This window comes from Mustelus asterias, chromosome 2, assembly GCF_964213995.1.
Source record: "Mustelus asterias chromosome 2, sMusAst1.hap1.1, whole genome shotgun sequence".
Classification (NCBI taxonomy): Eukaryota; Metazoa; Chordata; class Chondrichthyes; order Carcharhiniformes; family Triakidae; genus Mustelus; species Mustelus asterias.
In genome coordinates, this window is record NC_135802.1 from 101750700 (window position 1) to 101776699 (window position 26000).

Consider the following 26000-nt stretch of genomic DNA (forward strand, 5'->3'; position numbering starts at 1 on the left):
GGACTTGCAGAATTCCACAAGCTGTTCTGTCTGGAGACAATACACATCTCTTTAACCTGTGTTGAATGCTCCCTCCACCCGCATTGTCTGTACATTTAAGACCTGGCTGGCTGTAGAGATTTGCATTCTAATCAGTATTCTGTCATTTGATTTCTGTGTCTGTGTACTGTTTGAGAACAGATATCCACTCCGTCTGACGAAGGAGCTCTGCTCCGAAAGCTTATGGTATTTGCTACCAAATAAGCCTGTTGGACTTTAACCTGGTGTTGTGAGACTTCTTACTGGGTCAAAGAAGACAGAGAGTAGTAGTGGAAGGGTGTATTTCTGAATGGAGGGCTGTGACAACTGGCGTTCCTCAGGGATCAGAGGTGGGACCTTTGCTGTTTGTAATGTATATAAATGATTTGGAGGAAAATGTAACTGGATTGATTAGTAAGTTTGCAAACGACACAAAGGTTGGTGGATTTGCAGATAGCAATGAGGACCATCAGAGGATACAGCAGAATATAGATCAGTTGGAGACTTGGGCGGAGAGATGGCAGATGGAGTTTAATCAGGACAAATGTGAGGTAATGCATTTTGGAAGGTCTAATACAAAAAGGAAATATACAGTAAATGGCAGAACCCTTAAGAGTATTGATAGGCAAAGGGATCTGGGTGTACAGATACTGAAAGTGGCAACATAGGTGGAGAAGGTAGTCAAGAAGGCATACGGCATGCTTGCCTTCATGGGCAGGGGCATCGAGTTTAAAAAATTGGCAAGTCATGTTGCAGTTTTATAGAACCTTAGTTAGGCCACACTTGGAATATACTGTTCAATTCTGGTCACCACACTACCAGAAGGATGTGGAGGCTTTGGAGAGGGTACAGAAAAGATTTACCAGGATGTTGCCTGGTATGGAGGGCATCAGCTATGAGGAGAGGTTGGAGAAATTTGATTTGTTCTCACTGGAACAATGGAGTTTGAGGGGTGACCTGATAGAAGTCTACAAGATTATGAGAGGCATGGACAGAAGCTTTTTCCCAGGGTGGAAGAGTCAATTACTAGGGGACACAGTTTAAGGTGCAAGGGGCAAGGTTTAAAGGAGATGTACAAGGCAGATGTTTTACACAGAGGGTGGTGGGTACCTGGAACTCGTTGTCAGGGGAGGTAGTGGAAGCAGATACGATAGTGACTTTTAAGGGGCATCTTGACAAATACACGAATGGGATGGGAATAGAGGGATATGGTCCCCGGAAGGGTAGGGGGTTTTAGTTAAGTCGGGCAGCATGGTCGGTGCAGGCTTGGAGGGCCGAAGGGCCTATTCCTGTGCTGTAACTTTCTTTGTTCTTGTTATTGCCAGAATGTTGCCAGGGCCCATAGACCTTGCAGAATCTAGCGCCTGAGATCATTTGTTGGTATCACACAGAGTGGATCAAATTGCTTGAAGACTGGCATCTGAGATGCTGGAAACTCAGGAACAGAATGAGATGGAGAATCCACTTGGCCCTTCTGGCTGAAGGTGGTTGCAAATGCTTCAGCCTTTACTTTTACAAATGACATACTGAGGACATTTGCAGAGCTTCCACCTTCAGTTAGTTATTTAATTGTCCATCACCATTCATAACTGGATGTGGCAGGACTGTGGAGCTTTGAATGACTCAAAGTCTGTTCCATGAACATCTTCCCTTGTAAATGAGCATTCATGTAGAATTCACTCAACCTCCACAAATACTAACATTCTGTATTCTTTCTTGAAGGTCAAAGTGGAACATACTACAATAGAGTAGGGCAGAATTAATGGGGAACAATGACTCCTGCATGTCCAGAGTCTTACTGAGGAGATGGCTCCCAGTATCATGCGGAAGGCTGAAACAGAGTCTGTGTTATTTGACATGGCTGAGAATATTGAGAATGTTGGTATAAGCTTGTCTTATGCCTTTCTCAACTCCCACTTCATTCCCATCCGATTATTTAGCACAATAAAACAGTTTCAGATGGTGTCATTGATGCGCTATTCAGACACGAGGCTCGAAGCTCAGTAAATGAAAGGCTTTTATTTACTGTTAACGAAGCTACCAGAACTTATATACGCTATCCCAGACTGAAGGGGTCCCGGCCAGAGCAGGGACTCTTATACCTCTCCCAGGAGGCGGAGCCCGACTGGGATGTGCCACAACACTACAGTACAAAGGTGTAACAACCCCACCCTAATCCAACAGCAACAATAGCACAACCCAACAGTAACATATGTACATCCTTGTAGTCCTGCCAGCCCCTGGCTCAGCACTATCCAGTGGGAACCAACGATGGTTCACCACATTCACCCCTCCTTTGAAAACAAAGGCCGGCAGGGTACAAAAAAACAGAATACAGTGTCAGCAGTCTATAAGTTCAGACGGTCAGGGGGACCGCACCGTCGTTGTGACCTCCTCAATACCGGCGGTGACACCGGAGTAGGCACTTGCGGTGGCGTTCTCCCCAAAACGGCGTCCAGCTGTTCTTCCACGGACTCACAGGCCGGTTGACCCTGAGGTGACGGTAGTCCAGGGGATCCTGACACGCCCTGCGGTGGCGACCATCTTCTGGGCTCAGGCAAGCTGTACATGGGAGTAACATGGTTAAGCAATGGTCCCGATGCTGCCCGCGCCGTGTCCGGGGAAGAAATAAGAGATAAGGGGTTTGTTACTGGGGGTATGGGAGCGACAGGGGTTGCTACGTCCCCTGCTGGCGCCAGGTCTCGGATCGAGACCTTGTCCTCTCGCCCGTCAGGGTATGCCACATAGGCATACTGAGGGTTGGCGTGGAGGAGATGGACCTGTTCGACCAATGGGTCGGACTTGCGGGCCCTTACATGTCGCCGCAGGAGGACGGGTCCTGAATATGTCAACCAAGACATAATGAGGTTCCCGAGGAAGACTTCCGAGGGAATGAGAACATCCTCTCGTGGGGAGTAGCATTGGTTGCCGTACATAGGAGGGAGCGAATAGAATGGAGCGCATCAGGGAGCACCTCTTGCCAACGGGAGAGTGGAAGACCGTCTGACTTCAACGCCAGTGAGACAGCCTTCCAGACTGTAGCATTCTCGCGTTCCACCTGTCCATTACCCCTAGGGTTGTAACTCGTGGTCCTACTAGAGGCAATCCCGTATGAGAGGAGGAATTGCCTCAAGTCATCGCTCATGAACGACGAGCCCCTGTCGCTATGGATGTAGCTGGGGTACCTGAACAGGGTAAAAAGATCACGGAATGCCTTGATCACCGTGGCAGCGGATGTATCAGAGCAGGGAACAACAAAAGGGAACCGAGAGTACTCATCAATGATATTGAGGAAGTACACATTCCGATCTGTTGAGGGAAGGGGGCCCTTAAAATCAACACTCAGTCTCTCGAAGGGACGAGTGGCCTTGACTAAATGTGCCCGGTCAGGTCGGTAAAAGTGCGGTTTGCATTCCGTGCAAACCCGACAGCTCCTTGTTACCGACCTGACGTCCTCCACCGAGTAAGGCAGGTTGCGGGCTTTTACAAAGTGGTAGAGCCGAGTGACCCCAGGATGGCACAGGTCATTATGGAGGGCGTGCAAATGGTCCTCCTGTATACTAGCGCATGTTCCACGTGAGAGGGTATCCGAGGGCTCATTGAGCTTCCCTGGACGATACATGATATCGTAGTTATAGGTGGAGAGTTCAATTCTCCACCGCAAGATCTTGTCATTCTTGATCTTGCCCCTATGCGTGTTGTTAAACATGAACGCCACGGACCGCTGGTTCGTGATCAGGGTGAACCGTTTTCCCGCCAAGTAATGGCGCTAGTGCCTGACGGCCTCCACAATGGCCTGGGCCTCCTTTTCCACCTCTGAATGCCAAATTTCGGGGCCTTGTAGGGTGCAGGAAAAAAATGCGACGGGCCTGCCCGCCTGGTTAAGTGTGGCGGCCAGGGCGAAATCAGATGCATCGCTTTCCACCTGAAAGGAGATGGACACGTCTACAGCGTGCATCGTAGCTTTCGCGATGTCGGCTTTCAATTTATCGAAGGCCAATCGGGCCTCTGGCGTTAAGGGAAAAGTCGTGGACTTAATGAGCGGACGGGCTTTGTCCGCGTAGTTGGGAACCCACTGCGCATAATAAGAGAAGAAGCCTAAGCATCTTCTCAGTGCTTTTGCACTAGTAGGTAAGGGAAGTTCAGCAAGGGGGCGCATACGGTCTGGATCAGGGCCAATGACCCCGTTTTCCACCACATATCCTAGGATGGCTAAACGGCGCGTACGAAACACACACTTCTCCCTGTTGTAGGTCAAGTTCAGGCGAGATGCAGTGCGTAAGAAGTTCAGGAGGTTTGTGTCATGGTCCTGCTGGTCATGGCCGCAGATGGTGACATTATCCAGGTATGGGAAGGTAGCCCGCAGCCCGTTCTGGTCCACCATTCGGTCCATAGCACGCTGGAAGACCGAGACCCCATTGGTGACACCAAAGGGAACCCTGAGAAAATGATACAAGCGACCATCCGCCTCAAAAGCCATGTATTGTCGGTCCTCTGGGCGAATGGGGAGTTGGTGGTAGGCAGACTTGAGGTCTATGGTGGAGAACACCCGGTACTGCGCAATCTGATTGACCATATCAGATATGCGTGGGAGGGGATACGCATCCAGCTGCGTGTATCGGTTAATGGTCTGACTGTAGTCAATGACCATCCGGGGTTTGTTCCCGCTCTTGACCACCACGACCTGTGCTCTCCACGGACTAACACTGGGTTGTATGATCCTTCCTTTGAGGAGCCGCTGAACCTCAGATCTAATGAAGATCCGATCCTCAGTGCTGTAACGCCTACTTTTAGTCGCGATGGGCTTGCAGCCTGGCACAAGATTCTGGAACAAGGAGGGTGTGGTGATCTTCAGCGTCGAGAGGCTGCAGGCGGGGCGCGTTGGGCAATTTGGAGGCTGCTGCTGTTTTCCCACTGCCAGTGAAGGGAGTGGGCCACCGTACTGTAGGATTACACTCCTCAAGTGGACCATGAAGTTTAGTCCGAGAAGTATTGGCGCGCAAAGATACGGCAACACAAGGAGCTTGAAACGCTCGTAAACTGTGCCTTGCACCTTCAAGGTTATCACGCAACTCCCTAGCACGGCAACAGACCAGGACCTTGATGCCATAGAGATTGTCTGTTTGGCAGGTTGAATCTGGAGTCCACACCGCTTCACAGTGTCTGGGTGGATAAAGCTCTCAGTGCTCCCGCTGTCAAACAGACAATAAATCACGTGGTTATTTACCTGGATATTCATCATAGATCTGTCGAGTCTATGAGGCTTGGCCTGGTCCAGGATGATCGACGCCACCGTTGGTTCATGAGCGCCACTGCAGACAGCCGAAATCGATGAGGAGGACCCCTGCTGGTCGTTCATGTTCAGTGTCGACCAACATGGCTGCCCCCATGAATCGCACGTGGGTGAGGGCGCCAAACTCAGCGACCCCTGGTGGTCATACTCCTCCGACTCCGTCGACCGTAATGGCGTCGTCCTGGTCTCGCACGTGGACGAACCCCGCGACGACTTCGACGATGAAGACCCGAGCTCTGAAGAATCGCAAGCCGCACTGCCGTTCCTGGGTTTGGATCGGCACACTTTTGAATAATGCCCTTTTTTACCGCATGCGGTGCACAATACAGCTTTAGCGGGACACTTTTGCCGGGTATGCTTCGCTCCTCCACAGAAGTAGCACCGCGGGCCGCACGGGGCTGCAGCCGTCGTCTGGCCCGAATGGGAGCACGCCATTACACAGCATTTCGAACCCGAGGGACGAGGAGGGATTTGCGACTGCTCCTGCCACGTTGTCTCCACGTGGTCCTCCGGATATAAAACTAAGCTCTTGGAAGCCGACTCGAGCATCTCTGCTAACTTGATGGCCTGGGTAAGATTAAGGTTACCCTTCTCCAACAGTTTAAGTCGAATGTACGACGATCCGACCCCGGCCACAAATGCATCTCGGGCGAGGTCGTACATGCTCTGCTCAGCCGATGCAGCTTTGCAGTCACAGCCCCTGGCTAGCTGTAGGAGCTCATTGGCATAGTCCTCCATCGTTTCGCCAGACTGCCGTCGTCGCGTCGCTAGGAGGTAACGAGCGTGTATCTCGTTAGGTGGTTTGGTATAGCGCTTCTTTAGAAGCTCGAGGACCTTAGGATAATTAGTGGCCGCACGGATCGCGAAGTAGACAGTGTCGCTTACCCTCGCATGGAGGACCCGGAGTCTGTCATCATCTGTGGTGACTGCTGCGGAGGCTGCCAGGTAGTCTTTGAAACACTTCAGCCAGTGGTCGAAGGTGTTAGAAGCGCCCACCGCATGTGGATCTAGCATCAGGCGTTCCGGCTTCAGAATTTGCTCCATACTCTCTCTTTTTTTTTCTCGACGAGAGTTGAACGACAGTAAATAAAATTGAGGCGCTATTCAGACACGAGGCTTGAAGCTCAGTAAATGAAAGGCTTTTATTTACTGTTAACAAAGCTACCAGAACTTATATACACTATCCCAGACTGAAGGGGTCCCGGCCAGAGCAGGGACTCTTATACCTCTCCCAGGAGGCGGAGCCCGACTGGGATGTGCCACAACACTACAATACAAAGGTGTAACAACCCCACCCTAACCCAACAGCAACAATAGCACAACCCAACAGTAACATATGTACATCCTTGTAGTCCTGGCCAGCCCCTGGCTCAGCACTATCCAGTGGGAACCAACGATGGCTCACCACAGTCATCATGGTACTCTTGTTATCCACCTCAATCCCTATCCCCCATCCCAAACGTCCACTTCCAATTTTCTACTTTTAGGCATTTAATAACAGCCACATGAGCCAAACGATGAGGAGAGAGAGCCACACCGCAGTTCTTCCATTGCACATTCTACATGTTAATGCCTACAGCATTTTGATAAGTAGAGCAATTCAAACCACAAAAGCCAGTTTGGAGCTCTAAAAGCATGTGTAGTGCCCAAAACATGGGTGCAAGTAAGGTCAATTTCTCACCCTTAGTTCTACGCTCACAAGCTTTATCTACAAGCTCATTATTCATTCTGATGTTTTCTCTGCATCTTTTTCTGATCAATGTGGTGAAAATTCCAGACTCCCTGAGAAATTCCTGAATTTTTGTGCCATGAGTTCAAGAGGCACAGCTTTGGGTTAGTCAAAAAACCTAGGATGAGTCTCATCCAGTCCAACTGGTTTCCTCACTTAGATTATATTCAAGCATCCAACCATACACTCTACTAAATTACATCACTGATTTGTACTATCTTTTTTCAGCTTCTTTGTTACAGCCTGCATAATCTTTCTCTTGTAAATATGGAACTGATGAATTCATTTCATTTTTGAGCTTTACCCACATTTTCATCGATCTTATCACTTTCAAAATCCAGCAGTTGCATATTGCTATTTGATTTTAATTCTTTTCTTCTTTTGTTACCACACGTTCATTAAGATTTGACTTTGATTAAAATCAATAATAACTGAGTTTGCTGACCTGTACAACCTGCTGAGCATTTGTATCATTTAGCACCAGTTCAGTAATAGCAGCACAACATGCTGAAATGACAAAAAACAAATCACATTAGATAAACGATAACCAACAGTTTTGACATATCAAGTGGTTCAAATAAATTTATCCCTGCAAATAATGTTTTACATCCTTGTGACATGTTTAAGGCTGTTCTTTATAATTTAACAAGTTTAACATTACTTACTATGGATTACCATTTAAGAGATTTACTCCATTTTAATTAACAGGGGTTGGTACACCATAATTGATGGTTTGACTCCCAAAGTTATCTCCACAGCCCAAAGTTAAACCATGTATTGTAAAACAAAGTTCACAAAAAAGTAGTAAAAATGAATCAATTGCATCATCAGAGTTAATGGGACAGAAATTAGTTCACTTAGTGTCTACATCATTGCCCTGGGGGTGGGCAGTGTGCCAGTTACTAACTGCACAGCTCACATGACGTTCTTCAATGCTACAAATGGAGAATACATGTGAGCCATGCTGATAGTGGCCAGCAGTGCTTCCTGCTTCCAAAGCATCAGCATAAGGCTGCCTATGGTACGTGAATAAATTTCTCCCTCAGCTTTTTATGCAGCAATTTTCATGAGAGTTGTGTGCGTGAATGGGTGATTGATATTTCATATATCATATGAAAAAAGGCACACAATGCTAATTGAACTATTGAGTTTTCAGCGCACATAGTTATGCCCATGAATTTATGAAAACATGGGCACTTTACTTTTAAAAAGGATGGAACAGGACAATTTGCCTTAAAGCAGGATGGAGTCAAGGGGATCAGGTGACTTTCCTTGTTTGCAAGTTGTTGCGCTTTATCACACACGAGGCTTGAGATGCTCAGGAAATAAAGGCTTTTATTTGCTGTACAACGAAGCTACTATTTATATACACGATCCCAGACTGAGGGGTCCCAGACAGAGCAGTGACCTTTATACCTCTCCCAGGAGGCGGAGTCCGACTGGGATGTACCACAATAACTATAATACAAGGTGTAACAGCCCAACCCTAGCCCCAACAGCAACACATAGAACAACCCATCCCTAACCTCAACAGCAACATATATACATACTTGTAGTACTGGCCAGACCCTGGCTCAGTACTATCTAGTGGGAACCAACGATGGTTCACCACATTCACCCCTCCTTTGAAGACAAAGGCCGGCGGGGTACAAAAAAACAGAATAATTTGTCATCAGTCTATAAGTTCAGACGGTCAGGGGGACCGCACCGTCGTTGTGACCTCCTCAATACCGGCGATGACACCGGAGTAGGCACTCGTGGTGGCGTTCTCCCCAAGGCGATGTCCAACTGTTCCTCCACAGTCTCACGGGCCGGTTGACCCTGAGGTGACGGTAATCCATGGAGTTCCGACACGCCCTGAAGTGGCGACCATCCTCTGGACTCAGGCAAGCTGTACACGGGAGTAAAAGGGTCAAGTAATGGTCCCGATGCTGCCCGCGCCATGTCCGGAGGGGAAACAAGAGTTATGGGGTTTGTAACAGGGGGTGTGGGAGTGACAGGGGTTTCAACGATCCCTGCTGGTGCCAGGTCTCGGATCGAGACCGTGTCCTCTCGCCCGTCAGGGTATGCCACATAGGCATACTGAGGGTTGGCGTGGAGGAGATGGACCTGTTTGACCAACGGGTCGGACTTGCGGGCCCTTACATGTCGCCGCAGGAGGACAGGTCCTGAGTACGTCAACCAAGACGGTAATGAGGTCCCAGAGGAAGACTTCCGAGGGAATGAAAACAGCCTCTCATGGGGAGTAGCGTTGGTTGCCATACACAGGAGTGAGCGTATGGAATGGAGCGCATCAGGGAGCACCTCTTGCCAACGGGAGACTGGAAGGCTTTTTGACTTCAACGCCAGTAAGACAGCCTTCCAGACTGTAGCATTCTCACGTTCCACCTGTCCGTTACCCCTAGGGTTGTAGCTCGTGGTTCTACGAGAGGCAATCCTGTATGAGAGCAGGTATTGCCTCAAGTCATCGCTCATGAACGACGAGCCCCTGTCGCTGTGAATGTAGCAGGGGTACCCGAACAGGGTAAAAAGATCACAGAATGCCTTGATAACCGTGGCAGCGGATGTATCAGAGCAGGGAATAACAAAAGGGAATCTCGAGTACTCGTCAATGATATTGAGGAAGTACACATTCCGATCTGTTGAGGGAAGGGGGCCCTTAAAATCGACACTCAGTCTTTCGAAGGGACGAGTGGCCTTGACTAATTGTGCCCGGTCAGGTCGGTAAAAGTGCGGTTTGCATTCCGCGCATACCCGACAGCTTCTTGTTATGGACCTGACATCCTCCACCGAGTAGGGCAAATTGCGGGCTTTTATAAAGTGGTAGAGCCGAGTGACCCCAGGATGGCATAGGTCATTATGGATCTAGTGTAAGGCGTTCAGGCTTCAGTATCTGCTCCATACTCTCTCTATATCGTTTTTTTTTCCGACGAGAGTTTATTTACAGCAAATAAAATTGATGCGCGTTATCACACACGAGGCTTGAGATGCTCAGGAAATAAAGGCTTTTATTTGCTGTACAATGAAGCTACTAATTATATACACAATCCCAGACTGAGGGGTCCCAGGTAGAGCAGAGACCTTTATACCTCTCCCAGGAGGCGGAGCCCGACTGGGATGTACCACAATAACTATAATACAAGGTGTAACAGCCCAACCCTAACCCCAACAGCAACAAGTAGAACAACCCATCCCTAACCCCAACAGCAACATATATACATACTTGTAGTACTGGCCAGACCCTGGCTCAGTACTATCTAGTGGGAACCAACGATGGTTCACCACACAAGTGTACATGAAACTACCCGAGACTGGAGGTAGCCTACTTCACTGGACACGATGGTAAAACGTAAATAATTTTTTGGGGGGCATTCTATTGAAGAGACATTAAAAATGCAACAAATCTCTCCTCAGGAGTTAACTGTTCTATTGCCTGCAGACTCTACAAAATTACAGAAATTGATGTTCAATTGCAACACAGACTTGGGGCAGGATTTTACTGCCACTTTACACCCGTTTGCAGTGGGAAAATGTCATAAAATCGGGCGTAAAGCAACTAGTGCGAATGGCGCCAGTTTTCGCAACCGGCGCGATTTTATGACACTCGGATTTCCGGCGCAGTCAGCCTCTAGCCGATAATGGATGAGAGGCTGGTTAATTTACTCAAATTTATCTAAATTTTGATTTCAGTGTGTTTAGCGATCCCGGCGCTTAATTGTCCAGTCTTGCTTGCCGTTATGGCCTTGCCAGGAGATTTCTCTGGTGAGGAAAACACCTGCTCCCCATGAATGGGAACAGTCGTGCTGGTCTCATTGGTGGAACCGGAGGTCATTCAGGCCCCCTTGGGAGGCCAACGGCAAGGCAGGGTGCCCCTTGGGCAGTGCCAGACTGGCAGTGCCACCCTGCCACCTTGGCAATGCCAGCCTGGCACCTGAACAATGCACACTGGGGTCAGGACCTATTGTTACTGCGCATGGGCAGCATTAGAGGTCTGCACATGTGCAATACCTCTCTCTGCAGGCTGTTGGATGTTAAGCCTCACCCAGTGCCTCCTGTAGCGAGAAATGGACTCACCCAAAATTTTAAAGACAGAGTGCATAAGATTGGGCCAAAAAATGGATCTGGAACTCCCCCAGTTTCATGCTCACCTGACACTTCGAAAAAATGTCGTAAAATTCCACCCTCTGGGTCTGTAGGTTAAAATTCCACAAAACGTGTGTGAAGAATAAACATACTCTTGCAAGGAGATGTAATTGGCCAAGATTCAAACCCCATTGTACATCAATGCGAACATTGTCAAGGAGCAGTTGTGTGGGCAATAATAACACTGATACTATGGTCACTTGACAGAAAACAGCTGTTAGAAGAAACACTTCATAAACATATCTGAGAGCACTCAGAATGTCAGTTAGTCTGGCAGACAAAAAGATCACAATGAGAGGAGACCCCACCCAGCAAAAGAGAGATTCCTGCCCAGAATGCAAACTGGCAGAGAACTGGGGCTATCTTTTTATCTGCAGATTTATAGAATAAGCCAAAGCTTCAGCACAGGGGCTTGGCTATAACTTTGATTGTCGAGAAGATTGCAGAGAAGAGCCAGAACCTACTGTTGCAAGGAGCAAGGAGCTGTGAATTCCTCACCTCCCATTTTCTTCTGTGAAACACAAGGAAATCCTTAGGCCTGCAATGTTTCCAGCTTCCATCTCAAAGAAGTGTAATAATGAATTTTGGACTCTTTAAACCTCTAAATGCATGCTACCTCTTTTGTAATCAGCTTTTCTTGCATGCGTGTATGAGTTTTTCTTAGTTTATTTATTAGTGTCACAAGTAGGCTTACATTAACACTGCAATGACGTTACTGTGAAAATCCCCTAATCGCCACACTCCGGCGCCTGTTGGGTACACAGAGGGAGAATTTAGGACGGCAATGCACCTAACCAGCACGTCTTTCAGACTGTGGGAGGAAACCAGGGCACCCGGAGGAAACCCACGCAGACACAGGGAGACTCCACGCAGACAGTGACTCGAGCCAGGAATCGAACCCTGGCCCCTGGGCGCTGTGAGGCAGGGTTCAAAAGTGAAGGTTGAAAACACTTCTTTAAAATGTACCTTGTTGCGGTTAGTCGAGGGGTGGGACAAAGAGGAACCATCCTACCATCTCTCTTCTGTCTGTTACAAGTTGAGTGGCACACAAACTGAAGTCCCATGTTTGAATATATTCCTCAGTCAATTACATTTCAGTAACATAAAAAATGTAATGCTACCAATTTAAATATATTAATGATTCTATTAAAAACAAAGAAACTCACAAAATCTATCCAATCTATGAAAAAGTCCTGCCTTAATCATATTATTTATCAAAGCATGTGTCAATATTATTCTATTTACTGGTTTTTTAATTCAATGTAAAAATGCTATACCTTCTTGCAAGGATAATGTATTCTCTTGTATTTCCTGAGTGCTCAGTTTCTCGGACAGCTGAAGTTGTTGAATTCTCCCTGAAGCATTAGCACTAGACAGACTTCCTATTGAAGAGCGATCAGACACAAAATTTCTATCTCTATGGAAACACATAAAAAATAAACAGTTTTCTAAGAAGCATTTATGAGAAGTATTTCACATTAAGCCTCTGTTACCAAATACTACCTTCTCTACTATGAACATAATCAGTTCACTGTAGAAAGCCAACATTAGATGAATCAATGTGACAGAATGGCTGTAATCTAGCAAAAAAAATGCATACTAGGAAATGATGCACAAAAATCACACTTCCTGTACAACTAGCTCTAAATTTGTTTAATTTTGTGAACTTTAGATGCACATACCAACTATTTGATCTTAAAAGATAAAGAATATTAAACTGTACAACAAATTCAAAAGGTATTTCTTGGACTATTTTATGGAGAAACTGATTCTACACAAAATATCTCATGGGTTTCTCCAATGAACAATTTGACATTATAAATTAAACCACAAGAAGAACTAAGAGATATTACTAAGTGCAGAGTATATTATTTTCCAATGTTGTGTAAAATGTCAAAATCAAATTGACAATTTTCCATCTGCATGTTCAGAGTGCCTATTTCCACTTATGTCCATAAAACTCACTATTTATTTTATGCAAGTATCTTAAATTATCAATTCAGTTCACATTTGCCAGATAGATTATAAGAAAAGTTAAAATTAAATAGTGCTTCACCATTTTTTATATTTGCTTTTAAGCTCACCCTTGTAGAATGTGGAGAAGTTGTTGGATGCCCCCCCACAATCGAATCTCTGTGCTGGCGTCAGGATCCTCACACAGCTGAACAAGAATCCAAACAATACTCCAGAGCAATTTGAGGTGGTCCGAATGTAGCAAACTAAGCATTATGGGAATCCCTTCATAGATCTTCACCTGTTCTCTCACTTGAGCGTCTGCACAGAGTAGACGGAGCAGCTCAGCAGTCATTCTGTAAACATCACCAGCATTGAGGAAAGCAATCATAAACAGTTATTTCCTTCTAACAAAGGGACAGAAACAAAGCTGTCCACCTTCTCCATGTCACTGAAATCACCAGATATTAGTGTTACTGCAATCACTGACAAGTCCCCACCAGTTAAAAAATACTTTGTGCTCTATTAAACTTGGGGCACTACTCATCACTTTGGGAGTCATCTCTCTTTTCTAGCAATCCTGAGCTCCAGACAGTGAAGGTTAAGGCACCCGGAAAGATTATCCCATTAGGTCACAGTGGTAGGGGGCCTACCCTGCTGCAAGATCAGACATCCCTCCCCTGCTGATGCATATAAAAAGAGGTCTAAAGCGGATGACCTGGTGCAGAAACCTGCTATTACAGCTCGCAGGAAAAGCACCACTTTTGCCATCTGCCGCTTTTGACATCTGCCACTGCACTTAGTCTGCAGAGGAGAAAATCCTGCCCAATGTTTTATGATGGTGACATTACACCAGGACTAGGAAAGGTTAGAAATGTAATAGGTTTTCAGCAAAGGATTGGTGGGACAAAGACAAAAGGAAAGTCTATGATAGGTTGAAACACAGGAGAGATTGAATGACAGAAGACTTAGTTTTCCAGGGCCAAAAGGAATGAGGATGGAGCAATAGGCTATCAGCTAACATTCATAATAAGCCCACTGACTTCCACAGCTACTTCGATTATGCTTCCTCACACCCTACACTCTAAGATTCCACTCCATTCTCCCAGTTCCTCTGCTCATCTGATGAGGATTTCCCCACACCATGGATAATGGTGGGCCCTTGCCATGTCTACCACATTTCCTGTGCTTCTGCTTTCACCCCCTTCCCCAGCCTCACAGAACCTTGATCAGGTTCCACTTGTCCTCAATTTCCACCACACCTATCTCCATATTCATTTATCACCATTTCTGCCATTTCCAGCATGATGTTACATTTTTATGGTCAATTTCCAAGAAATTACCAAGTTCAAAACCTGCCACATTTTTAATCTTTTAAAAAGCTTTAGCTGGCACCCTGCACCACAATAACTTTCCTCCACATCATGTGTGTGGTGGGTGTCCCAGATACGCCACAGATGATGTTGTTGCAGACCAAAGTATTTAAATGCTCTTGAATCCAGGAAATGTACAGAAATCGCAGAATTACTCACAATGTTAGGAGGAATACCCATCTGTTTCCACCTCCCCAAAGCCAGAGCAGGTTCAGAAAAGCTTGGCTCCTGCATGCTCCGTTCTGCATTAAGCAACACTGTGCACACGAGTACCTCATAAACATAACTGTTTTCCCAAAATTGTTTAACATGGAACAAAGATCAAAAAATCTCAACTTACCTTTTTGATAGTAAATCATATTCTTGTAAAATTGTTAACAGATTTTCTACAATAGTGAGTTCACCTATCTTCACTCTGCACTCTGGACTAAAAAAAAGCTAAATGTTATTAGCTTATTCAGTTACAACCATTTATGTAAAGCTATATTTTATGCTGTTCAATTAAGTTACATACCTTTCAGCTAAGCTGGTGAGAGCAAGGAGAGCACCCAGTAATACATTATTGTCCTTGGCTGCCAGTAGTTTTACTAGGGTCTAAAGGAAATATTTCAATTTAAAATATCTTTCTGTCTATTATTTTATTTCTTCTTACTTAACATAATAACAATTTTAATTTATAAACTCACTTGGCACTACTTAATCTCAGGTATTGGTGTAAAGTTGGCCAGTGCCTGAAAAAATGTTAAACCTTTTATACCATTTCCTGTTTCAGTAAAGACAGTTGAAAATTATATATGTTAATACATTTGCTTACTACTGTGCACAAATTACTCCATCATTTTGTGTCATAAGAACAGATGATTGGTTGATTTGAAAAACTTACCAAAGATAACTAAAGAAAGGAAGAAATGAGAATATGATACAGTAAGAATTTCTACAAATATATAAACAAGAAGAAAGTAGCTGAAGTAAACTTTGCTCCCTTAGGGATGAAACTGGTGAATTATTAATGGAATCAAGGAAATGGCAAAGACTTTCAATAAGTATTTTCCATAGAATTCCTAGAGTGCAGAAACAGGCCATCTGGCCCATTGAGTTTGCACCAACTCTCCGAAATAGCATTCCAACCAGGCCCTCCTCTCCGCATTAACCCCGTAACCCCATGCATTTACCATGGCTAACCTATCTAACCTACACATCCTTGGACTGACTTCTTTTTCATGTCTTCACATTAGAAAACACAAAAAGCATCCCAAAAGATACAGACAAGAAGGGCCAAAAGGCCTGATTCTGAGCTGTAATTTTCTATGGTTCTATGGTTCTAAAAGTAGAAGAAAATCAAGAAGCAACGGTCAAAGAAGACAGAGGGTAGCAGTGGAAGGGTGCGTTTCTGAATGGAAGGCTGTGACAAGTGACGTTCCTCAGGGATCAGTGCTGGGACCTTTGCTATTTGTAATATATATATAAATGATTTGGAAGAAAATGTAACTGCATTGATTAGTAAGTTTGCAGACGACACAAAGGTTGGGGGTTCGCAGATAGCGATAAGGACCATCAGAGGATACAGCAGGATATAGATCAGTTGGAGACTTGGGCGGAGAGGTGGCAGATGGAGTTTAGTCCGGACAAATGTGAGGTAATGCATTTTGGAAGGTCTAATACAAATAGGAAATGTACCGTAAATGACAGAACTCTTAAGAATATTGATAGGCAAAGGGATCTGGGTGTACAGGTACGCAGGTCACTGAAAGTGGCAATGCAGCTGGAGAAGGTAGTCAAGAAGGCATAAGGAATGCTTGCCTTTATCGGCCGGGGCATTGAGTTTAAAAATTGGCAAGTCATGTTGCCGCTTTATAGAACCTTAGTTAGGCCGCACTTGGAATATAGTGTTCAATTCTGGTCGCCACACTACCAGAAGGATGTGGAGGCTTTGGAGAGGGTACAGGAAAGATCTACCAGGATGTTGCCTGGTATGGAGGGCATTAGCTATGAGGAGAGGTTGGAGATACTTGGTTTGTTCTCACTGGAGCGACGGAGGGTGAGGGGCGACCTGATAGAAGTCTACAAGATTATGAGAGGCATGGACAGAGTGGATAGTCAGAAGCTTTTTCCCAGGGTGGAAGAGTCAATTACTAGGGGGCACAGGTTTAAGGTGCGAGGGGCAAGGTTTAAAGGAGATATACGAGACAGATTTTTTATACAGAGAGTAGTGGGTGCCTGGAACTGGCTGCCAGGGGAGGTAGTGGAAGCGGATACGGTAGTGACTTTGAAGGGGTGTCTTGACAAATACATGAATAAGATGGGAATAGAGGGATATGGTCCATGGAAGGGTAGGGGTTTTAGCTCAGTCGGGCAGCATGGTTGGTGCAGGCTTGGAGGGCCGAAGGGCCTGTTCCTGTGCTGTAATTTTCTTTGTTCTTCTTTGTTCAACAGGGAGAAAGGAATTGAAATAATCACTTGCTGGAGAAAAAGTATTAAGCAAAATAATTACACTAAGGGCTGACATATTCCCTCAAGCTGATAGGCCTGCATCCTAGAGTCTTAAAGAGAGATGTTCATGCATTGTTTGTAATCTTCCAAAGTTCCCTGGATTCTGAAAAGGTCCCAGCAGATTGGAAAACTCCAAATGTAATACCTCTTGAAGAACGAAGGGGGACAGAAAGCAAGAAACTATGGGACAGTTAGCCAAACATCTATCATTGGGAAAATATTGATATCCATTATTAGGACGTGGTAGCCAGACATTTAGATAATCATAATACAATCAGACAGAGTCAACATAGTTTGCTGAAAGGGAAATCATATTTGATATATCAGAGTTTTTGAGGTTGCAACAAGCAGAATGGATAAAGTGGAACAAGTAACTGTTGTTTTTGAAATTTACAGTGTGCATTTTGTCCACTTAAGGCTACCAAACACACATATAATAGCAGTTGTCCAAGGTAATATAGGATCCATGTTTTAACAGCAAATGCAGCAGATCTGCTTCTTATTAAATGTGGCTGAATCTTACTCTTTCTTCCCAAGAACTTCACAATAACAATGAAGATAGTGAAAACTTGAAAACAGTGCTTTAAGGTATGAAATTTTTCAAAAGTATTTATCTGCTTTCTGCAGACAGCATTTTAAGTAGTAGAGAGGCTGTGATAGATACACACTGGTGCATGCCAACATATAGTGAACTGTCTAAAATAACCTTCCAATCAAAAAATAATAATCTCGGATCATTCAGAAAAGCTTCTCTTTGAAAGGATCCATGATGCACGCGATCACTGTACTGATCACAAATATCTTTATGCGCATTCAAAGCCACCATTTGTATTCGCATGTTGGTAAAATCTGCTGCATATTTCCAAGGCACGATAGCAGGTTTTGCAATCAGAGATGACAGAAGAAAAAGGATCTTACTTGCCCACAATGAACATGTAGAATTAGATACTTATGCCATAGCAAAATGACTACAACTCATGCACTAACAACCTATTTCACAACCAATAAAAATATTGGGCAAATTTTCCCATCCCGCCCGCCACAGGAATCGTAGCGGGCGGGGGCGGACCAAGCGAAGGTCCGATGACCTCAGGTGGCAATTTTAGGCCTTGGGGGGAGCGCGGCTGGAAAATCCCACCCCTAATGTGTGAAACAATTGCCTTCCATCTTTCTAAGCAAAAAGCAAATGAAACAATTGGTCAATATTACACATTTGACACAACTAGCAATTAGATGTGACTTTGGTGATGTTCAACATTTTGAATGGGAAATCAAAATGATCTAAGGTTGTCTCAATTGTCTGTTGAAAAGCAATCGTGAAAGACAGTAGGCTGTCAGAGTCCAGAGCTACTGAAGGTGAAGCTGCCAACAGTAATTACCACACTCCAAGTTTAACTCTGTGAATGCTGTTCATCGTTCACATGCAAAACAACAACAGCAGTCTCATAATCAGAGTTGTGACCTGTCCAAACAATGTTGCCTCTGAGGCAGTGTTTATCCACACTGAATAGACCAGTGGTTCCCAAACTTTTTTCACTGGGCCGCACTTGCGGAATAAAAATTAGCTCGCGCCACACCGAATTTTTTATTGATGAGAAATACATTCAAAAACAAAAAAAAACAACTCCTAGCAGTGCTTGACTCATAACATAGAACACAACTACTTTATAATATGATCATGGGACATCCAGAAAGTATAAAACAATCACTTTGGAAAAATATCTAATCCATGTTTAAATGTTTCTTTGATTGTCCTTGAGTCTTCCCGCCACACTTGCCATCTTCTCTTGCCATACCAGTGTGGCGCGCCGCACCCTTTGGGAACCACTGGAATAGACCCTCCTTCTACTGACAGTGTAAAGCTTGTGGAAAAACGCAACCACTTTGCTTCGGATTGTTGCTCATCAGCAAAGTCAACTACTACAACCAATACCAACAAAACGTTACCACAAATGTGTAGCAAAAATGCGAGAGAATGTAGCCAATGTAGGGGCACATGACCCTGAATGTACTTTTGTGCTCTCTTTTGGATAGAGCCATCAGCAATGTTTGACAGTGATCATTGGCTGCTCAGATATAGATGCTCTCGTAGATACAGAACAATCTGTCAAAGTCATGGGAAACAAAATTTCAACAAACTTCAGTTTGCCCCATTCAGTGCAAACCAGTGAATACAAAAACATTCCTTTATGAAACAGACAAATCACAAAGTCTTGAAACATCAGTTACACTCAAAGACAGTAAAACAAAAGCCATATTTGTGTCCTATCTGGGAGAATGTGACTACACTGCAATAGATCTGCACAGCAACATACGCAACGCCTACCCATGCCAACAACATTCTGGAATTGTATGCTGACTGCTTCACTGTATTGACAAACTGTAAGATGTTACATGCAAGCTTCATGTAGATCCTAATGTGCCCAGTCATGCATTGCCAGTGACAAATCCCATTTCATGTCAGAAAGCAGGCAGAGAAGGAACTTCAGCACTTACCTAACTTTGACACTATTGAAAACATTGGGGATGAACCTACCCTTGAGTCTCGCCCATACAAGTCCTCAAGAAACTCGAGATCAAGAACCAGATTAGAATCTACAATGATATGCAATCATCAAACCAAGCCATACAACGAGAAAGACATCTACAATCATGGATATCATAGAGAAAGTGAATGGTTCTAAACATTTTGTTAAACTTGACCTCAATGCAAGCTATCATCAAACTGAGCTTCCAGAAGAATCAAAGCATCTTACAGTATTCTCCGCTCATGTTGGACTTTTTTGGTATAAAAGGCTCAACTTTGAAGTCAACTCAGCAGCTGAGGTATTTCAGCACATGAGTCAGTCTGCAATCAATGACTTGAAGGCACTCTGAACATCAATGATGACATTGGCTTAAGTGCAGTTCTTGTGCAGAAAGACAAAGTAGGCAATCCATTAATCATTGTGATGGCAAACAGATTGCTATACAGCATAGAGCAATATTATATGCAAAGAGAGAGAAGTTTTCTCAATCACATGGGGTATCTGATACTTTCAACTCTATTTGCATGGAAGAGCATTTGAAGTAATAACTGATCATAGACCAGTGGTAACCAGTACATTAGTGAGATAGGAGCTTAGATCGGGAGATGAAGATGCAGAATCAGTTTGGATGGAGCTAAGAAACAGCAAGGTATAGCAAATGTTGGTGGGAGTTGTTTATAGGCCACCAAATAGTCGTGGTAATGTAGGGCATGGGATAAATCAGGAAATTAGAGGTACATGTAACAAGGGTAATACAGTAATCATTGAGGACTTCAATATTCATATAGACTTAGTAAACCTAATTAACACAAATGCTGTGGAGGGCAAATTCCTGGAATGTTTATGAGATGATTTTCTAGAACAGTATGTTGAGGAACGAACAAAGAACAAAGAAAATTACAGCACAGGAACAGGCCCTTTGGCCCTCCAAGCCTGCACCGACCATGCTGCCCGTCTTAACTAAAACCCCCTACGCTTCCGGGGACCATATCCCTCTATTCTCATCTCATTCATGTACTTGTCAAGATGTCCCTTAAAAGTCACTACCGTATCCGCTTCCACTGCCTCCCCCGACAACGAGTTCGAGGCACCCAGCACTCTCTGTGTAAAAAATCTGCCTTGTACATCTCCTTTAAAACTTGCCCCTCACACCTTAAACCTATGCCCCCTAGAAGTAGAGAAGGGGCCATTTTAGATCTGGCATTGTGCAATGAGAAAGGGCTGATTAATACGCTTGTTGCAAAGGAGTCTTTAGGGGAAGAGCAACCACAAAATGGTGAAATTTTGCATTAAGTTTGAAAGAGATGTACTTCAGGCTGAAACTAGTACTAAATCTAAACAAAGGAAATTACAGGGGGATGAGGGGTAAGTTGGCTGTGATAAATTGGGAAACTACATAAAAGTTTTGATGGTAGACAGGCAGTCTCTAACAATTAAGGGATTAATATGGGATTTACAACAACTACATATTTTTTAAGGAACAAAAACTAACATGGAAAGCTTTGCAACTGTGGTTAATGAGAGAAGTTAAAGATCATATGAGATTAGATTTGCAAAAGATCAGCAAAGGCAAATGTAGGTCCATTACAGGCACATACAGGCAATTTTATAATGGGGACTAATCAGTAAAAACTGGGAAATAAGAAAATTGATTTGAACTGTTTTTTTTTCCTTATGAGAGGGAAATGACAGAGAAGCTAAACAAATACAGTGGAGGAAGATACAGAAATCGTTCCAAAAATACTAGAGAGCCAAGGGGCTAGTGAGTATAAAGAACTGAAAGAGATTAGTGTTAGTAAGAAAGTCATATGGGAAAAATTGATGGTATTGAAACTCAACAAATCCCCTGGATTTGATGATCTACACCCCACAATGCTGAAAGGTGTCTGTGGAGATAATTGATGCACTGGTGGTCTTCTTCCAAAATTCTATAGATTCTGGAATGGTTCCTACAGATTGGAAGGTGGCAAACATCCCAGTTTAAAGAAAGGAGGGAGAGAGAGAAAAAAAAGAGAACTGCAGACTTTGTATGGCTGACATCAGAGTAGGGAAAATGCCACAATCTACTATAAAGGATGTGATAACTAGATACCTAGAAAATAATGATAGGATTGGAAGAGTCAAAAGGATTTATGAAAGGGAAATCATTTATGAAAGGGAAATCATGTTTGATAAACCTGTTGTGCAAACTTTCCCTAATGTGCCAGGCCAATAGGCTCCCACCTTATTATCTGCACATTTATCTCTTTTTAATAATACATGTGCGATCCATTTGACCCCCTTGTTTGTCTGTGTTTCATGCAGCCTTGTTGGTGTCTTCCCTCTCCCTTTCATTTTTCAACCTCTTCATCCACCTCCTTGCCTCTCTGTCTGCCATTGTGAGCCTTCACCATTCCTCCACCCCACTCCTTGCACAGCCCTCCTTCCACATTGCACCCTTAGTCTTTGCTTGTCTTCATCATGCCACACACACACCTACCCCAGGCCTCCCCTCACACTCCAGTCCCGGTTGAACTTCAGACCTTTTGCAGTGGCTGCATGAGTCCCGCAGCATAGTGCTGCCTAGATAGATACTGCTTTGTGGCATCAGGGGGAAGGAGGCCCTTGTACTCTCCAACTCCATGCACAGTACTGAACCAAGGTGGTGACACAGGAGGGTCCATTATACAAGCAGCATGGTGCTGTACATGAAGACCAGCCAGGCATGGAAATGGAGGGTAGGAACCAGTCTGTCTGGCAGAGTGGTGTTCATCACACCAGGGGCAGTCCAGCTCTATGACAGGTATTTTATTCATGAGATGCAAATGAATGCAAATGACATTCACACTCCCTGCCAGTGGGACGACCGACTTTCCATTAACTCACCATTGGGAGAATTGCAATGCGATTCTATGTCAGCTGGTTTCCAGCTTTTTAGCTTCCGTTCTTTACGCACACCCGCCACTAGACCCGCCGCAGACTTCAGCCCAATGTTTTTATTGGCTGGGGAGTTCTGAACCAGTGGATACAGTTTCAGAATAAGGAGTAGGCTTTTTAGAACTCTGATGAAGAGGAATTTCTTCACTCAGTGGGTGCTGAATCTTTGGAATTTTCTACACCAGAGAGCTATGGAAATTCAGTATGTTCAGATTTTTAGACATTAAAGGCATCAAGCGGTATGGGAATAGTATGGGAAAATGACATTGAGGTTGAAGATCAGCCATGATGTAATTAAATAGCAGAGAAGGCTTGAGGGGCTGAATGTCCTACGCCTGCTCCTATTTCCATTGTTCCTATGAAATGGGCTCACCGTTACAACGACGTCTGATCATGTGTTATGCTACAACTGTATTGTTATTCCACACTCATTGTGGGATGTTGGCCTATATCGCAAGGGGGATAGAATATAAAAGCAGAGATGTCTTGCTGCATCTGTACAGGGCATTGGTGAGGCTGCAGCTGGAATACTGTGTGCAGTATTGGTCCCCTTATTTGCGGAAGGATATTGGCCTTGGAGGGAGTGCAGAGAAGGTTCACCAGGTTGATACCAGAGATGAGGGGTGTTGATTATGAGGAGAGACTGAGCAGGTTGGGTTTGTACTCATTGGAATTTAGAAGGCTGACGGGGGGATCTTATAGAGACCTATAAGATAATGAAGGGGCTGGATAGGGTAGAGGTGGAGAGATTCTTTCCACTTAGAAAGGAAACTAGAACTAGAGGGCACAGCCTCAAAATAAAGGGGGGGTCAGTTTAAGACAGAGTTGAGGAGGAACTTCTTCTCTCAGAGGGTGGTGAATCTCTGGAATTCTCTGCCCACTGAAGTGGTGGAGGTTACCTTGTTGAATATGTTTAAATCACGGATAGATGGATTCCTGATCGGTAAGGGAATTAGGGGTTATAGGGATCAGGCGGGTAAGTGGAACTGATCCACTTCAGATCAGCCATGATCTTATTGAATGGCGGGGCAGGCTCGAGGGGCTGGATGGCCTACTCCTGCTCCTATTTCTTATGTTCTTATGGACTGTGTTGTCAAGATAGCACCTGAAGGTCATGAGGGAACTTTCAAAACCAAACAACATTGTGTAAAAAGTATGGTTCCCAGGGATTGACTACATGGTAGAGCACAAGATCAGTTAGTGTTTGCCATATCAAGCAACCACAATGTCAAATCTTCATGAACCTCTCAAGATGTCTGCTCTACCTCAAGGACCATGGATTGAAGTTAGTGTTTATTTTACAGATTTGTCCACTGCTGAACATTGCTTGCTGTCACCAATGATTAAAGCAGATTCCCCGGACATGGAAATTTCAACAAAGGCAGGCATCTCAAAGCTTGACAAGATTTTTTGCATTGTTTGGAATCCCTCAGATGCTGAGAAGTGACAATGGACCCAGTAAATGAGTTCAGTAAATTTGTGAGCTAACTAGGCATCGTTAATTGAAAAATTACACCATATTGGTCAAGAGTTAATGGAGAAGTTGAGATATTTATGTGTGCTTTGAAAAAGTTGATAGAGAGTCATAGAGCTTTACAGCATGGAAACAGGCCCTTCGGCCCAACTTGTCCATGCCGCCCTTTTGTTTTTAAACCCCTAAGCTAATCCCAGTTGCCCGCATTTGGCCCATATCCCTCTATACCCATCTTACTCATGTAACTGTCTAAATGCTTTTTAAAAGACAAAATTGTATTCACCTCTACTACTATCTCTGGCAGCTTGTTCCAGACACTCCCCACCCTCTGTGTGAAAAAATTGCCCCTCTGGATACTTTTGAATCTCTCCCCTCTGACCTTAAACCTATGCCCTCTATTTTAGACTCCCTTACATTTGGGAAAATATATTGACTATCTCCCTTATCTATGCCCCTCATTATTTTATAGACCTCTACAAGATCACCCCTCAGCCTTCTACGCTGCAGAGAAAAAAGCCCCAGTCTATCCAGCCTCTCTTTATAACTCAAACCGTCAAGTCCTGGTAGCATCCTAGTAAATCTTTTCTGCACTCTTTCTAGTTTAATAATATCCTTTCTATAATAGTGACCAGAACTGTACACAGTATTCCAAGTGTGGCCTTACCAATGTCTTGTACAACTTCAACAAGACGTCCCAATTCCTGTATTCAATGCTCTGACCAATGAAACCAAGCATGCCGAATGCCTTCTTCACCACTCTGTCCACCTGTGACTCCACTTTCAAGAAGCTATGAACATGTACCCTGAGATCTCCTTGTTCTGTAACTCTCCCCAAAGCCCGAACATTAACTGAGTAAGTCCTGCCCTGGTTCAATCTACCAAAATGCATCACCTCACATTTATCTAAATTAAACTCCATCTGCCATTCGTCAGCCCACTGGCCCAATTGATCAAGACCCCGTTGCAATTGAAGATAACTTTCTTCACTGTCCACTATGCCACAAATCTTGGTGTCATCTGCAAACTTACTAACCATGCCTCCTATTTTCTCATCCAAATCATTAATATAAATGACAAATAACAGTGGACCTAGCACTGATCCTTGAGGCACACCGCAGGTCACAGGCCTCCAGTTTGAAAAACAACCCTCTACAACCACCCTCTGGCTTCTATCAAGAAGCCAATTTTGTATCCAAAGAACAAAGACCAATACAGCACAGGAACAGGCCCTTCGGCCCTCCAAGCCTGCACCGATCATGTGTTCCTAACATCCGTTTGTATCCCTCTATTCCCAGTCTGTTCATGTGGCTACCTAGATAAGTCTTAAATGATCCTAGCATGTCTGCCTCAACCACCTTGCTTGGTAGTGCATTCCAGGCCCCCACCACCCTCTGTGTAAAATACGTCCCCCGCATATCTGTATTGAACCTTGCCCCCCTTACCTTGAACTTGTGACTTCTTGTGTTTGTCATTTCTGACCTGGGGAAAAAGCTTCCAACTGTTCACCCTATTTATGCCCTTGATAATTTTATAAACTTCTATTATGCCAACTTTTATACTCTATGCCCCGTCCAATAAAGGCAAGCATGCCATATGCCTTCTTCACCACCTTGTCCACCTATGCTGCCACCTTTGAGGATCTGTGGACTTGCACACCCAGATCCCTCTGTGTGTCTATACTCCTGATGGCTCTGCCATTTATTGTATAGTTCCCCCCTGCATTAGATCCACTTATACCTCACCCTGGATCCCATGAGATTTAACCTTATGCAACAACCTACCATGCGGTATCTTGTCAAAGGCCTTGCTAAAGTCCATGTAAACAACATCAACTGCACTTCCCTCATCTTACCTTCTTGGTTACACCTTCAAAAAACTCAATTAAATTTGTGAGACATGATTTTCCACTCACAAAGCCATGCTGACTGTCCCTAATCAGTATTTGCGTCTCTAAACGCCTGTAGATCCTGTCTCTCAAAATACCTTCCAACAACTTACCCACCCCCACAGATGTGAGGCTTACTGACCTGTAGTTCCCAGGCTTTTCCCTGCAGCCCTTTTTAAACAAAGGCACAACATTTGC

At 44.5% G+C, this 26000-nt stretch overlaps 1 protein-coding gene across 1 annotated transcript in view; it reads right to left on the minus strand.

The window, feature by feature from the left end:
- Positions 1 to 26000, minus strand: part of nek10 (NIMA-related kinase 10) — a 229702-nt gene that overhangs the window by 149476 nt on the left and 54226 nt on the right. Inside the window, exons 8-12 of the mRNA XM_078200564.1 lie at positions 15024 to 15103; positions 14850 to 14936; positions 13268 to 13492; positions 12461 to 12600; positions 7486 to 7547 (exon numbers count right to left, since the gene is read on the minus strand). Coding sequence (XP_078056690.1) covers positions 7486 to 7547; positions 12461 to 12600; positions 13268 to 13492; positions 14850 to 14936; positions 15024 to 15103 — 594 coding nt within the window. The remainder of the gene's footprint in view (positions 1 to 7485; positions 7548 to 12460; positions 12601 to 13267; positions 13493 to 14849; positions 14937 to 15023; positions 15104 to 26000) is intronic.